Source organism: Python bivittatus, unplaced genomic scaffold (assembly GCF_059951505.1).
Source record: "Python bivittatus isolate LINGU-HERP-01145 unplaced genomic scaffold, Pbiv_v1 ctg000840_np1212, whole genome shotgun sequence".
NCBI lineage: Eukaryota > Metazoa > Chordata > Lepidosauria > Squamata > Pythonidae > Python > Python bivittatus.
The window spans coordinates 20,782,968-20,799,665 of NW_028277113.1; the positions used below are offsets into that span (position 1 = coordinate 20,782,968).

The 16,698-nt window shown below is 39.0% G+C and overlaps 1 protein-coding gene across 2 annotated transcripts; it reads left to right on the forward strand.

The window, feature by feature from the left end:
- The first annotated feature begins 311 nt into the window (after positions 1-311).
- GMNN (geminin DNA replication inhibitor) lies at positions 312-16,265 on the forward strand. 2 transcript variants are annotated; one of them, XM_007421943.3, is made up of 7 exons: positions 312-427; positions 1,319-1,393; positions 10,008-10,106; positions 10,821-10,956; positions 12,754-12,836; positions 12,918-13,028; positions 15,173-16,265. In XM_007421943.3, the coding sequence occupies exons 2-7, from the start codon at positions 1,340-1,342 to the stop codon at positions 15,347-15,349; spliced, it is 660 nt and encodes a 219-aa protein (XP_007422005.2). In that variant the 5' UTR covers positions 312-427; positions 1,319-1,339; the 3' UTR covers positions 15,350-16,265. The 2 variants fall into 2 exon arrangements, with proteins under 2 accessions (XP_007422005.2, XP_087986905.1); XM_088130779.1 differs by having other exon boundaries at positions 10,824-10,956.
- The last annotated feature ends 433 nt before the right edge of the window (positions 16,266-16,698 follow it).

Genomic DNA, 16,698 nt, shown 5'->3' on the forward strand with positions numbered 1-16,698 from the left:
TATCAGATGCTATCACTTAACTCAAGAATGCCTGTTTCTAAGTAAAGCATGCGTAGGATTGTGCCCCGAGGGGCTGCGCCACGCCCAGCAGCTTTTCCTCCAGCGCCACCTTTTCCTCTAAGCCTCCACGGTCGATCTCTTCCAAACACCAAGCAGGCAAAAGACACAACTCATCTGGGTGAGGGCGGGATTAGAAGGAGGGAAGCCATCATTGGCTCCAGGTTTTCCGAATTCGGGATTTGATAGGCTAGAGTCGTTGGACCGTCGGACGGGTATTGGCGCAGTGTTCACTTGCGTAACAAGGCCTGCCCGCCGACGCAGCGAGGGCTTTAGGGCTGCGCGCGAAAGGTTCCTTGTTCAAGCAAGCGCGGGATTCTCGGTGAGGGTTTGGTCCGCGAGCGGCCTCTCAGGGAGTCATCAATCCGAGGTTTGTCGTTTCTCCCCTTTCTTCCGTGGGTCCGCGCCTCTCACTGGTTCAGAGGGGCTTTCCTAGGGAGCGGGGCCATCCTTTTCGGAAGCTCTCGCTTCGCTCGGGGAGGTATCACGCTTTGCTGGTGATTTAAGGAGGGGAAGGGGAGCCATTTTCCGTCGGGCGAGCCGCCTCCCCCGAGGCGTGAAGTCGCTCTTGGACCCAGGCGCTCCCCAGCCTCCTGTTTCTGCCGACATCCTTCCCGGGGAGGATGGGATTTGGAGTCCATCCCCTCTAGAGATCTCCTGAGGCTGGCTAGTCGGGGCACGCGGCCTGTCCTCCATTTCATCGCTCCGGCTTGCTTCTCTAGATCTGGGTTTTATCTTTAAAAACAGCTTCTATGCGGCTCCAGGTTTAAAAGAATATGATGGGACTTCAGAAGTGAAGGCTTCAACAGGGCTTAGTTCGGACTAGCATATTTAAATTATACTCAGGTCATTTAAATGAGGAATTTAGATGCGGTGATGAGGCGCATCGGCCCATTGAAGAAAGTCATCCTTGCAAATAAGCCTGACGGGTTGCTTAGTTTTAGTACAGCGGGAAACGTGTAGCTGCAAGTGCTAGTTTTGTTGGTATGCTGCTTTCAACCGTGAATAGAGGGTACTGGTGCAAGATGCAACATGAGGCTGGCCTATTCTTTTCAGAAGCCCGTTCAGTCTTTTAATTGTTGTGAATTCTTGTTCCAGGTTTCTCAGGTTCCTTTTTTTCTGAGCATCCAAGCTTCCAATGCAGAATGACTAGCTATCAGGGAAGCAAGAAATTCTAGCCTGAGGCTTGAAAGGAGCTGAGAGACTTTGGCTCCACAGAATAATTCTATTTGTGTTAATGTTTTCATTGTATTTGTTTTAGGTTTGGGCTTTAAAAACAAGCATGAATTCTAAAATGAAGCAACAATCCAATACTGAAAAACATCCCTCAGTGAAGGTAACAAATGTTAATTGTGCATTTATGAGTATCAACACTTGTCAAGATGTAATAGCAGTTCCTGCTCATATATTCTGTTATTTCCTATAAAAGTTATGTTTCATAGAGCACATGGATATTAAGCTGTCATATTTTATGTGTAAAACTAATAACTTGGACTGCTAAGCTTCATTTTAATATATGAAGTACAATTCAGTGCTGTATGAGTCAACACTTGTTCAAACTATAATACTTTGTTTTCTTCTTCCTTTAGTTCTAATTTAAGTTTGTATTTGAGAGAGATAATTCTCCCATCAAGTTTCACTGACAGAAAATATACAAATGCAACTAGTGCACTGAAGTCCATTTCCACTGTTGAACTGCAGGGTACTCAATAGACATACAATTTTGACTCCTTAAGGTTATTTAATGTGTTAACTAAGGGCAGGGGGAGGAACAACTATGGCAGAGGACTAATTGCTTCATGCTTCTGGGACCAAATTGGCCAAATTCAGTGGCTGTAGGAGAGAGAATGTATAGGAAGTCCAGTTACAAATACCCTGTGCAATTGCATGTTGATTATATGAATGAGAGTTAAAGTCCAAAAGGAGCCTTTTGTCATTATGTAATACATGATGCAGAACTTTTCCTGAGTGAGCTCTCTATATTTAGCCCTGTTAGCATGATGTGAACAACCTAGTCATCTTCCTAATCCTTTAATTCACCTCTTTGCCCTAACATTGTATGACATGGCTGATTTTTATAATCTTACTAGCTAGTGCAAAGGAGACTGACAGGTTGTCAATTCCTGTCGTGCTTCCCTTCCAACCTAACAGAATGTTTGAAAGAAATTATGTAAAGAGATCAGAACCCTGCCCATGAGCACAAAATGAGACCAAATCTGTTGTTTGGTGGAGCAGCTAACAAAAGAAAGTTTTAGCTAGAAAATGAGCTAGCTTAGGCCAAGGGCAGAGGAAGGGGGGGGGAGCTCAGAAAATGTTTCTTGAATGTATTCCTATGGAAAAGCCTGTTGGACAGCAAATCAGAATGTTGCTCACTCTTAAGGTCTAAGCCCCCTTCTTCCTGGTCACGTGACCCAGAGTGGAGTTACCATTAACGGACTGGAAAGAATTTCAGAAACTTGTCTACCTTGTTTCCTGTAGGAGAGCAAAAGGAAAATTAAAAGCAAATCATGGTAGTTCAATTGGGCCACCATAGACCAGGGTAATTTATTCATATTCCAATTATGTTCCTGTATGACTGAAGGAGGAGCAGAAACCAGTGTTCAAGTCAGTATTCCTAGAGCAGATCTGTTATTGAGGAATCTCTCAGGGTTATTGATCTTGGAAGATGTTAGGGTCATGTAACATCCCAGCCAATAGCTTTGTTGACATACTAACTGAACAAATTCAATTTAACCCAAAGAAGACAAATGTGTAGGAATTAAATTTAATTCCTCAATAAAATTATTGAATCACTTGAAGGGGTTTACGTACTTATGTGAAATACTACCCTTCCCATGATGTCATGCAAATAGCACTTTGAAGTTTGCAAAGAGCGAGCTTCAACATTCACAGAAATGGACAAAGCTTAAGGCATAACATCCAAAGGTCTTCAGGACTTAATGCTGTTCTCGATAAACTTGTCAACAGATGTTCATAAAATCATTTTCCTTTAGCCTCTGGAATTCCTTTAGCTTTTTGAATGGCTAGAAGTGTATCTTTAACTGATCAGTTATATTACATTTACTCATGTAAACCTCAATATCCTAAAAGCACAAAGTTATTCTTTTTATTTTTTAAAAATAACAAAAAACAAAAGAACAAAACACAAAGATAATCATGGTAGAAACACATACATTGTCAAGGAAGGGGAAAAAAATAGCAAGTGCTTTAAAAGAAGTGGAAAAAAACAGAAAAAAGAAAAAAGAGCACAAAGTTATACTTATTTTTTCTGTAACTGAAATGTTTTAAAACAATTTCAGTCATAATTTTTAAATCAAGGGTCACTTTTGAAATTCCCCTTACTGGTTTCCAAAAGGTTTAGCTAACCGATTTACTGATTAAAACATACAGCAATATTTTCTATACATTGATATCATTTGCTGTTCCAGTGCTGAATTTCAGGCTGCAGCTTTCAGGTCTTTAACTATAGTAGTTGTGGGTTTATCAGGCATTGTTGGGGTGGGATGATTGAACAAAACTGATATTGCTTAAGAAAAACATCTAAAGGGAAGACTTATCTCAGTCACTGAAATTTATCTGTGATTGTTCTATGCTATGATTTATGTGCAGGAATATATAAAGTACACTGATTCAGTTCTGTCTGAAAGTTTTTGCAGTCTCACAACATAACAATGACTTGTATCCACATCACCATTGTCTGGACTATTGCAAGGCAAACTACATGGGGCTACTTCTGAAAATCACTCAGAAGCGGCAGTTGGTTGATAATACAGCAGCCCATGTATTAGCTGCTGTAAGCTGGAACAAGCATGTTAGACAGGTGCTGCAGGTTCTGCATAGGCTCCCTGGCAGATTGCAGGTGCAATTCAGAGTGCTCTTTTTTAAGCTACAGTCAGGTCCAGAAATATTGGGACATTGACACAATTCTAACATCTTTGGCTCTATACACCACCACAATGGATTTGGAATGAAACAAACACAATATGCTTTAACTGCAGACTGTCAGCTTTAATTTGAGGGTATGTACATCCAACTCAGGTGAACGGTGTAGGAATTACAACAGTTTGCATATGTGCCTCCCACTTGTTAAGGGACCAAAAGTAATGGGACAGAATAATAATTATAAATCAAACTTTCCCTTTTTAATACTTGGTTGCAAATCCGTTGCAGTCAATCACAACCTGAAGCCTGGAACGCATAGACATCACCAGACGCTGGGTTTCATCCCTGGTGATGTTCTGCCAGGCCTCTACTGCAACTGTCTTCAGTTCCTGCTTGTTCTTAGGGCATTTTCCCTTCAGTTTTGTCTTCAGCAAATGAAATGCATGCTCAATGGGATTCAGGTCAGGTGATTGACTTGGCCATTGCATAACATTCCACTTCTGTCCCTTCAAAAACTCTTTGGTTGCTTTTGCAGTATGCTTTGGGTCATTGTCCATCTGTACTGTGAAGCACCGTCCAATGAGTTCTGCAGCATTTGGCTGAATGTGAGCAGATAATATTGCCCGAAACACTGCAGAATTCATCCTGCTGCTTTTGTCAGCAGTCACATCATCAATAAATACGAGAGAACCAGTTCCATTGGCAGCCATACATGCCCACGCCATGACACTACCACCACCATGCTTCACTGATGAGGTGGTATGCTTAGGATCATGAGCAGTTCCTGTCCTTCTCCATATTCTTCTCTTCCCATCACTCTGGTACAAGTTGATCTTGGTCTCATCTGTCCATAGGATGTTGTTCCAGAACTGTGAAGGCTTTTTTAGATGTCGTTTGGCAAACTCTAATCTGGCCTTCCTGTTTTTGAGGCTCACCAATGGTTTACATCTTGTGGTGAACCCTCTGTATTCACTCTGGTGAAGTCTTCTTTTGATTGTTGACTTTGACACACATACACCTACCTCCTGGAGAGTGTTCTTGATCTGGCCAATTGTTGTGAAGGGTGTTTTCTTCACCAGGGAAAGGATTCTTTGGTCATCCACCACAGTTGTTTTCCATTGTCTCCTGGGTCTTTTGGTGTTGCTGAGCTCACCGGTGCGTTCCTTCTTTTTGAGAATGTTCCAAACAGTTGTTTTGGCCACGCCTAATATTCTTGCTATCTCTCTGATGGGTTTGTTTTGTTTCTTCAGCCTAATGATGGCTTGCTTCACTGATAGTGACAGCTCTTTGGATCTCATCTTGAGAGTTGACAGCAACAGATTCCAAATGCAAATAGCACACTTGAAATGAACTCTGGGCCTTTTATCTGCACATTGTAATTGGGGTACTGAGGGAATATCACACACCTGGCCATGGAACAGCTGAGAAGCCAATTGTCCCATTACTTTTGGTCCCTTAACAAGTGGGAGGCACATATGCAAACTGTTGTAATTCCTACACCGTTCACCTGAGTTGGATGTACCTACCCTCAAATTAAAGCTGACAGTCTGCAGCTAACGCACATTGTGTTTGTTTCATTCCAAATCCATTGTGGTGGTGTATAGAGCCAAAGATGTTAGAATTGTGTCGATGTCCCAATATTTCTGGACCTGACTGTATAAGGATTCAACCTACACAATTCAGACATTTAGAAAGAAACTGCTATTGGTTCTCCGTTTTCACAAGGGACAGAGAGTTGAAGCTTGCAGGTGCTCCGTTTCTGAGTGTGCCTGTGCTATGGAACAACCTCCCACACATCAGAAAATAGACTGATCTCATTTTTTTTTGTTTTTTTAATGGAATTATTGTGAAGTTCCTTAGAAGATTAAAGCAATGCCATCAGTTTGGGATAGGTTTTCCTTCCCATTTTGCTACTTGTGTATTTCAACTATATTGTGTATTTTATTGTTTTGGAGGAGGGTTGTATTTGTGAACTGCTGAGAGGATGTTGACTGCAGCAGGTAAAAATCAAATCAATAAAATGGAACTGGGAGCTAATAAGCAACATCATGTACATATAAGCAATATAGTCAAGCAATAGCAGTAAGTTTCCTATATTGATCATCTGTCATAGTAGTGCTAGAAAAATAATTGGAGGATAGAAATAGAGTCAGTAGTGAACAGACCCTTTATGTTGCTCATTTGATTCCCACAATATAAGAACATTTGTCCTTGAATGACATCTGGAGTGTCATTAAATATCAGCAGTCTGTTTGTTGATGTTGATACCACCCAACTCCAATTGACTATGTTCAAAAGATGTATTCAAAATCCCTGTTCTAAAGCACCTTTTGCAGGTTTTTTTCAAAGGAAAAAAGTGAAATCATGCTTATGAATGGACTTGAATTGTGAAAAGAAACAAAAAAAAAAGCATTTCATATCATTGCCAAAATCAGATTTATAAAAAATATTGCATAATAAAGTCAGAGGGCTTGGTGCCCCTTAGTAACTTCTCAGGTAGTTTGAAAAAAGCTTGATGCTTGTTTTGAATCATGGTTCAAAAAATGTGAGCAGCTGTATCTTGGGCATCCTAAAGAATGAAATACAATCATTTGGAGGCATATTTTGTCAGATGTGTAGGCATATTTCAGCAAACACTAGATTGTGGCTTTCCCTTTCTATGGGAAATGGAAATTACTTTGATATAGTACACACTTTTTTTTTTGGTTTGTAGAAAAGCTTGTATTACACTGAAAAAGTGCTTCCAAACTAGCGGGTGAGCTTTTGATCAGAATGTTATCTGTATAGTTAAAATCTAAACAGAAGGTAACATATGGTTTGGAGCTTGTTGGGACATTTGAAATCTCAAGAATGCTATGGTCATTCATTCCCTTTCTCATGCATACACTTCATGCTGTTTGTGTAAAAATGGGATACAGGATCAGATCCTATTGAATTTGAATGATTTTTATATAACCATAAAGTTAATGTTCACATTATTTCTATAGGTTGCTCATTAAAAATTGCAAGTTAATTATAATTTTTACATCCCCATCAAATCATAGAATATATCTAAAAATAATAGTCTCTGATTTTATAGGTTGGGTAGTTTTCTAGAGGTCTTGTCTCTAAGATACATGTGTTAGGCCATGATACTATTATATTAGTGTTTTTAAATCCATTAAATGGATTTAATGACTGGGTACATGGGTGGGTAGAGTTCAGTGAGTGGCCTTAAAGCCAAAGGTGAACAGGGATATCAATGTTTTCCTGATATCTTGCTTATTTCCTCTTTACTGCAGGGGTGGGATGGTGGGGGTAGAGATAGATAGTATAAGCAGTCAGAATTATCTCTTGGAAAGGGATTTTCCTCCTCTGGTTTCAAGGATTTCTTATGTGAAAATTATACAAGCTCCATCCATTTTACTGGCACAGACTGACTTACATGCATGTCTTTTTTCCATCACCACTGCTATGCTTTCTGTCCTGTTTTCTTTTACTGTCATCCCCTCTTAGCAATGTATTTCCAAAATGGTAGTGAGAGATAATCCTTCCTGCTATCCTGTGACAAAAGAGACAGGAAAGGAGTATAGAAGTTTTACTCATCTGGGAGGACTTCCTTAGAGCTGTTTTGGGGACATAAGGACTAAATAGTGAAGTCCTAGCTCATAAATGATTTTTTTTAAAGTATTGTTTATTTAAATGCCCCTGGAAGTAAAGAAAGTTATACCTCAGGCAAAATGTGTTACTAAAAGTATAATCCCTTTTTATGTGGAGGCTCCATTCTCTTTTTTGAAATAGTCTGGTTTTTTTCCTCTCATGTCTGTCCCCTCTTTTTACTTTCTTCTTTGCTGCATACAGTACTCCAGCTTAACAAGCAGTGAGATATAGTTGAAATAGTGCAGATTTGGGGGATGGGATAAGCAGACTTAGCTGCTGAGCCAAAAGTCTATAAATTTTGATTAGCCTTTGTATCTAGTCAATATTGCTCAGTGGTGACATCTTTTCCTTCCCCCAGAATGGGAGATTGATCTAGTCTCTGTCATTTTGTTTATTTGTTTATTCAATTTATATTCCTGTCCGTCTCTTCATAGCAATTCTAGACAACTAGCATTACGTAAAAACACAGTACAAAAATAAACATTAAAATAAATCAGTATAAAAGCCTATAATGACAACCAAGGGCAAACCCAGTCATCAGTAAAATAACAGTATCTCACAGGCTTCCACTAGCCTGCCAGCCATCATGCCCAAGAACACTTTCAGGTTTTTAAATTTTTTTTAAAAGCCAGAAGGATCAGTACCCCTCTAGTTTTGGGGGGGTGTAGTATTCCAAAGGGCAAGTGCTGTGAAGAGAAAATACCTGCTTTTTGGGTCCCGCTAGATGACAGGCTTTAATTGACAGGACCCAAAGCATGCCTTTCCTGTCAGATCTAGCAGAGCAGGTGAAAACAGTTGGAGAGAAGGAGTCCTGCAAATAACCTAATTAATGCCATGCAGGACCTTAACAGTGACAAGCAGCAACTTGAATTGCACCCCAAAGCACAGTGGAAGCCAGTGCAGCTCACAGAGCAGAGATGTAAGAGGGATGTACCAAAGTCTGTCCATAATTGCCTACACTGCCGTATTCTGGATCAATTGCAGCTTCCAGATGTTCTTCAAGGGTAGCCTCATGTAGAGCACGTTGCAGTAATACACTTGGGAGGTGATTAAGGCATGAGTGACTGTAAGCAGGGTCTTGTAGTCCAGGAAAGAGCACACAAGACAAAGTTATACAAAGGTGGTTAAGTTGTAGAATAACCTGAAGTATCTTAGATGTCCAGTTTTACCTTCAGTTACAGAGGTGAAATCTTGCCTTCCTACCTCTGAACTTGTCTCCTTGCTCACCTAAAAGGTATTGGAGCTTGGGTACTAAGTATATGCAGAAGCTTATAATGGCAGTACTGGCAAAGAACATGAGAAGGAGAAGAATAATTAGATATAGAAGACTTATGTTGTCTTGTGTTAAAATGAGTATCAGACTAATACGTTCTTTGCTCATCAACATTCTCACTGTTTACTTTGTTCTTGCTATCTCTTTAACCTTCAATAGTGCTTATTTGGTTAAACATAAAATATTTCAAGTAATAGGTTAATCCAAGCAAGTGATAGCTGTGACTATTTCTTGAATCTAATTCAATACCTACAGGTATAATCTGAAATTAGCACAGTGTTCGTTCCCAAAGTAGCTGGCAATTGTCCTCAAGTTCAACAGTAAATTAATTGGCAGCAGAAACTTTACCGTGGGAAAGGTTAGCACTTGTCATGTGAAATATAGTGTGAATCACAGACTTTCTCACGCTAGTGTGACATTATGTTCCTGCTATCCCTGTTTGATTATCTACTATTGTTTACTATCTCATGGGGGCAGTGTAACTTTTTTTTTAAAGAGCAAATGCAGGATATTGCTATTTACAAATGACAAGGTGACAGACATTCTTTTCTTCCTCCCCCCCTCCCCCAAAACAATGCTCTGGCTAGATCAATATGCTCTTAAACTAAGCAAATAGGAGCCTGCCACAAATTTAAAACAACATACTCTGTACAATATTTTACTTGTATATGTAAACTTCTCTCCAAAGCTTTTAGTAATCTTTATTATTAGTGAAATTACAATAAACAGAACTATTTTGAAGTTACCTTTGACTCTAGGCACAGTGAAAATACCACTGTTGATACAAGACTGGTACTAAATCCTGTGGTATCTGGTTGCAGTGCAAAGACAGACTTAACAGTGTACAAATTAACCTGAATGTTTATAACTGTTCAGGGGTCACCAACCCACTTCTGGAATTAAGAATGATGTAGAGTAAAACTACATCTGAACTAATCAGTGGCTTTTTGTTGGTGTCTAGTTATATTTCTGTCATGAGAACTCAGTGCTAGGAGGTTCCTTGGTCTAACTGACATGGAAATTTACATTTTTGAACTTTTAGAAAAAGTTCCCATCAAACATAATAACATTCTTACTAATCTGAGCATGTTAATAGTGTTTAAATATTAATATAGTCCACTTGAAAACTTGACTTTCTCAATATGTTGTTTCCCAGCCGGTTTCTACAAATAATACAAACTGCACATCACAGAGACAGACCCTTAAGATGATACAGCCATCTATTACAGGTTGTCTTGTGGGCAGGGCAAATGAGGTATGTATTTCTTTTGGAACAGAATCTCGTTAGAAGCAAATCAGTTTTGAGCTGACACATGAATTGTAGTTTACTTGTTAATTAAACTGTAATTATGCTGCTAATTTGAGTAACATGTATTAGAGTCCTAAATAAATGGTGGGCAACCTCCAAAACAACAGTTTTGAAATAAGAAGCAGACCAAGCTGTACTGTAAGTTTTAAAATAAACTTTAGTTCAACTGATTTAAAACCCCCCACAAACTTGGAGAATGCTGTACCTTGTCCACTTTGCATCTTTGCACTCATGACCACAAGAAGTTTCCTGCCCTGGCTTAAATAGATAAATGAATTGAATATTAAATTGAAAGAGATCAGCGACTCATCTTCTGTCACTGGAGCTCAAGATAGTATTAACATGAACATTGGACTCTCCAATAGAAGTGAATATATGTAGCTCAGGGTTGAACTGTGGAGTCCTTGGTGCTCTCTGAGCTGGGTTGTTTGTTTGCGGACCTTTCATTACCCAACTAGGGAACTTCATTGGTGCAAGTAAGAGTGAGGTTTGCTCCCTGTTTATATACAGTAGCTTGCTCTGTCAGATTTGGTGGGGGTGTGGTTTTCTCCTTGGTAGTCTCTTGATCAGGGTATTGTTTTCTGGACTGTTTTAAGGTTAATTTAATGGATGGGAGGATGGTTAGTCAGCTTCAGAGATCTAAACTACTAACATTTGTAGCAGGCTAAGTCTTCAATCAAGAAGAAATTTTGGAGTGATCAGCTTATCTCAAAAGTATCTAAACCTGAGGCTGCTGATAAAATAGAACACAGAAACGTAAGAGGAGTGATCCAGCCTTCTGATCTCACAGCAAAAGGTTTGTTTCTCTTATAAGTACCATAGCAAATCTTTATAAGAATCCTGTTGGATCAGTTGGAAGCTAGAGTCGTCATCCTGTTTCCTACAGCATCTAGCCAGAGGCCTCTAAAACCCCACAACAGAACTCCACATCTTGGAGTTATAATCCAGTAATATTTTTTAGAGGTATTTACTACTGGACCTGGTAGGCAGCATATAGCTGCAGCTTTTAGGAATTTATCTGATCTCATGTTACTATATTTTTGTTACTATATTTTTGTCATGTTAGTATATTTTATATACTATATTGTTATGTATCTTCTAGAAAATATAAAGAAAACTTAACTATTGAGATCAATGAGAAATTGATAGTTATTTGTCTTTCTGTGCATTTTAGTTGGTTTCAGCATGTTTGTGCAAGCACAGAACTAAATTAGAGTGTACTTGAGTGGGAATATTATGAAAGGGGGTGGAGGTGAAATAATGCACTTTGTTTATAGTGATGGTTGAGATAAGTGACTAATCTCATGAAAACCAATTTGATGTTATTGATTGTTAACTCCAGTTATGACCATACCTCTGCCTTTTTATTAGCTTCTCTCTCCTTTGGGTCCCCAGACACAGGGCACCAGTGTTCCCTGGAGCAAGGTCTCAATTTTATGAATATCTTTATAATATAAATTCAAGGGACAAAAAGCAAGCTAAATTATTGCTGTATCCTTCCTAGAGACCTCTGTCCTTGACATTGAAAGAAGCCTGATTTAAATATATTGCTGTCACTCTTTCAATCAGCCAAGAGTTTGAGATAACTGCTTCCAGTTTAGTATAGATGGGTGAATAAAATGGTAACTGGAATACTTGCTTCATTTAGAAACTGGTTGGCTTTTTATTTAAAAATAACATTTCTCAGTATAAAATCCACTGGCTGCTCCCTGCATGTTTTGAGTTTGTGACTTACCATATTCTCTGCTTTAGCTTATATAGCCTTTCCAGTGCTCATAATTCCTTCAATCCATAGGTTCTCCAGGTTCTAGAACACCAAAGGAGAGAGGTCTACTGGGCAGGCCATGAGTTGGTTTAGTCCAGCATTCTTTTTCCTATATAAACCAACCCTATACCTTCAGGAAGTTTCCTGTTCTTCTGGTGCACCTCAGCAACTGGCATTCTGTGCCATGTTGTATCTGAAGATGGAAGTGAATTTGAGCATAACACTTCAGAGAAATTGCTACAGATCGGTGGCTTTCTTGGCCCAGTAAAAGGGAACAGAAATAAGGTCTTGTTTAGAGGCATGTAAAGAGTGAATAGGATTGTACAGAGAAATAAGGGCACCCAGGTACTGGGGAGGTTGTGACTTAAGTGCAACAAGTTTTAATTGAGTTCAAGTTTGAAAATTACAAGCCCTAATGGCATTCTTGACATTCTCTTGTTTGATAGTCATGTAACCCAACCCTGGAGTTTCACTTGAGCTACAGGTAGGTTAAAAAATAAATTAAAAGATAGGTAAATAAATCTCATTCCAACTGCAAACATGTGATTCCAGCTGGGTCAGCCTCTAAGATAACCCTGGTATAGTCCGGGGGATCTCCAGCTTTTTCCCTGTATGTCACTATCATGAGGACTACATTTTTAAAAACTTTTAATGGTATTACTAAGACTTTGGAATTCAGTGTTTATAGGTTTTTAAGAGCACTGATACCATAGTAGTAGTTGGTATGATTTCTATTAAAAAATACTTTATGTGAGGTTGCTGGAGTAATTCCAACAATTTATATGCTGGATATAGTATCAGTACTTAGGGTTGTTGTTTTTTTCCCAGGCAATCCTTCATTCCAGTATTGGAAGGAACTGGCTGAGGAGAGGAGGAAAGCCCTATATGAGGTGTTGCAAGAAAATGAAAAGGTAATGTTCATACAGTAGAAGTGCCAGAAGACATGCTTTGGAAATCTATCGCTATTTAAAATCTTTTTTTTTTTCCTCTAGTTGCATCAAGAAATCAAATTAAAAGATAGTGAAATTGCTCGTCTAAAAGAAGAAAATGAAGAACTGGCAGAACTAGCTGGCCATGTACATTATATGGCAAATATGATAGAGGTAAGCTGCTCAATTAATAAAACAAAATGTTGTCTGGAGTTTATGCCTTTTAGCAAGATGGGCATGAGAATTAAAAAGTAAATAAGTGATTAAGCTATGTGGGGTAGAGGGAACCATGGTCTTGAGCATCCTGCTACAAGTCCAGACAACATAGATTGTGCATGGGAGAAGATCTGATTTTTTGAACCCTGATCTTGATTTTTCTACTTTGACAACCTACAAACTCTGCCGGTCCTCAATTGTTAATCCTTGGCTCTTGGTGAAAATGTGTATTATATGAACACAATGGCACTCTATTATGGTTCATGTTTTAAAAGTAATTTGCCAACACCATGCTCACTTTTATTTAGAAATATAACTTGAGTTTGGCATTAATTCATATTGACAGTATAATGAGTCTGTTTTTGATCTGCTTATCACTATAGATGCCCTAGAGGTTAGTTGCCTTATATTTCAGTCTAGAGGCCTAATACAGATAGTCCTTGCATTATGACCACTCGTTCAGTGACCATTCAAAGTTATGATGGCAGTGAATGAGGGGGATTTACGACCAGTCTGCGAAGTTGTGGCCGTCTCAGTGCCCCTTTGGTCATGTGATCATGATCTGGTCACAATCTGGTCTCTGACATTCCCTGCCAGCTTCTCACAAGCAAAGTCAATGGGAAAGCCAGCAGGAGGTCACAAGTCACTCCTGCTCCCCCCTCCTTTTCACCTGCCCACGTTCCATAGTGCCTGTCTGCAGCACCGCCCCCTGGCAGCACTCACCTGCACTCTGTAACACCTGTCTATGGTGGCACCTGTGTGCCCGGCCTTGCTCTGCAGTGCCTGCCCGTGTACCAGCCCATGCTCCAGAGTGCCTGCCCATGCTCCAAAGTGCCACTATAGGTAGAATTTGAATTGTAAAGTCAAATTTACCAAGAATAGAAATAAAATATTATACAAGAGCAGCATTTCAGGCTGTGAATTTACCTCATCTAAATCTTGCCTCTATATTGTCACACTGCCATCTGCATAATTAGATCACTGCCATTTCACACAGTAAAGAGAATGCCTACAGTGCTTCAGAGATATGCCAAATGTTTTGGGCTTTAAACAGCCAATTGGGGTTTTGGAGTTTTGTCCTAAGCTCTCAATGGAGCATTTAATTCTATATTCTTTTGAGTCCTCAGACACACCATGGTTGGTTTAAAAAAAAATCTTTCAAGCCCTGGATATTTGTGGAGCGCATTAGCCATCAGTAATAATACAGATTCAATCACACAGCCACTGGTTGGAGCTAGTTTGGAGGGGGGAGAGTTTATGAACCATTTTGGACTGGCACCTTTTGGAGAGGCAAACACTGATCATAGATACTCATTGATTAATCAAGTATTCCTTGATCAAGCAGCACCCTCCCCATATCCCGTGCCATATACTTCTTGATGGTTTGTAACAAGTACAAGCATGTCACCATGTCAGGAAAAGGAGGCATTTATAGGCTTTGGGGTTATTATAGAACAGAATATTCAGAGTGTTTTAGTAAGCCAAAAGAAAATAAGTGGATCCATTTCTCCACATTTTGGTAGTCATTGCACAAGTTTAGCTGGCATTAACATGCTGCCCATGTATGCCAACCAGTGTCCCAAGAAAGAGGATGTATTCCAGGGCAAAGAGAACTGGAGCACAGGTTGGTCCTCAGGCCTAGCTGACACCATAGAACTTTCCCAATCTACCACTGAAGAGTGAGTAAAGCTCTTCACACCACTAGCAACTGTGCAAACAAACATGACTGAGGCACTGACTTGTCAAACAGGAGTCTAGCTCCAAGGCTAGATAATGCTACCTTAAAAGCAACTTGGAGAACTGAGGGAATGTTCCAAGCTCAGAACAAAACATTTTTACATCGTATGCACATGCCTCTATAATTTGCTTACGTCTACCATAACATCTTCAATCTTGGTCTTTTTAGATGTTTTAGATTAACTTTCATTAATTTTAGCCAGCATGGCAAGGGATTCTAGGAGTCGATCTAAAAAATCTGGTGGATGCTTCTGCCCTAATTGCATAAAATAGATTGTTCTGTAGGCTCAGAGTAGTACTGTTTAAGGTTATGCTGCACAAATGAAATTTTGTCCCTTTCTGACACTGTTGTTTCACTTATCTAGCAAATAACTGGACAAGCACCAGAAAACCTGGATATTTTGAAAAATTTAGATCTGGAAGAAATTGCATATGAAGAAAATGATTCTGCTGAGGAAGATTTAGATGGTGAATCTGAAGAGGACTTTTCAAAATTCTCCAATAGTTCTACAGAGAATGTTACAGATGTGCTTATAAATTGAAAAAGTAACCTCTGAAAGTATTGGGCTTCTAAAGGAGGGGGGGCAGAGGAGTCACGAAACCCTCTGAGAACTACAGATTTACCTAAGATTTGGAGGGTGGGATTGCACTACTAATGTGTAGCAGAGTGAGTAACAGTCTTGCCAGAAGTATTAGACTGTATCTAGTCACTTGCTTAATTGGAAATACTATGTATTTCAGCTTGTAAATAGTTTTTATTCATGTGCTGTGAGATCTGTCATTACCAAATAAACTTACCCACCCAATTATGACATTTTCAAAATGGAACTTACTTCTTGATCCACCATGTTACACAATCTAGTTTTATCTGGCATGTCCCTTTATTCTTGCCTAGAGGTTTCTTCCATTATAGACACAATTCCTAAATAGCTTTTTGAAATTAGTAATTTTTCCTCATTCTTAATTCTTCCCAAACCAGACACATCTTTGCCTCTTCCTTCCCAGGATATATTTGCAGGCTTATCTTGTCTCAAAAGGTAGTGTCTTACAAATGTAAAACACTTTTTCTAACAGCTTTATTAAATCCACAGTTTATCTCAATCCTGACCCTCTAATTAGCCCTGTGCATGGAATAGACAGTATTTGGAAGAAAACTACCAGTAACCTATATTTTGTTTCCAAATTTACTGTTAAGTCCTTATAAAATTGGTGCAATGTAAGAGAATGTATTTAATTCCACTGGGTTTTATTTAGCTGGATAGATTAATCATTTAACAGGGAAATGAATTACCCTGGCCACTTCACTTTGCATAAATGTTTAATCTGTACATATCAGCCTTTTGCTTTGCTTCTTCCCTCCCCTCCTTTTTGTAACTTGCTTTATAAAGATTTCAGGAAAATTTGAGAGCTTATTATTTTGTGCCATTTTGATTAGTTTTATTAAAGTTATTTTTCTGCTGTGGATCTCAGATTTTTTTTTTCCCTTACAAAAAAACTTTTAAAATATTTTTTGTTTATTTTGAAGCTTTGACTAAATGCGATTAGGAGGGATTGTTAGCCAAATTTCAGTTTGACTGACTGAGGTGATGGGGCTAAATTAATCTACAACCCTGTCACCTCAGTCAGTCAAACTGAAATTTGCATCTCCTTCACAAATTGTAAGGTTTCTTCCCAATCTAAGATGACCAGTTCTATGGTAATTATAAAATATTTAGTGTAGCCTAATGGGGTTCCTAATAGTTTTCCATTAATTCAATAATTTTAACAGTAGTAGTGCATGGGGTGTTAATGGACATAACAGCTTAATTATGTTTTGAAGGCTGTTAATTTCTCTTAAAACTATTTTCAGAAAGCATGTCTTCAGGTTGATAGCATGTATCAGTTAATATGA

Excerpts from the sequence above, each read along its gene's own strand:
- GMNN (XM_007421943.3), top strand. The coding sequence starts at position 1,340 with ATGAATTCTAAAATGAAGCAACAATCCAATACTGAAAAACATCCCTCA. Across the intron at positions 1,394-10,007 it reads AAAAACATCCCTCAGTGAAG|CCGGTTTCTACAAATAATAC; the intron begins GTAACAAATGTT and ends GTTGTTTCCCAG. Across the intron at positions 10,957-12,753 it reads TTCTGATCTCACAGCAAAAG|GCAATCCTTCATTCCAGTAT; the intron begins GTTTGTTTCTCT and ends TTTTTTTCCCAG.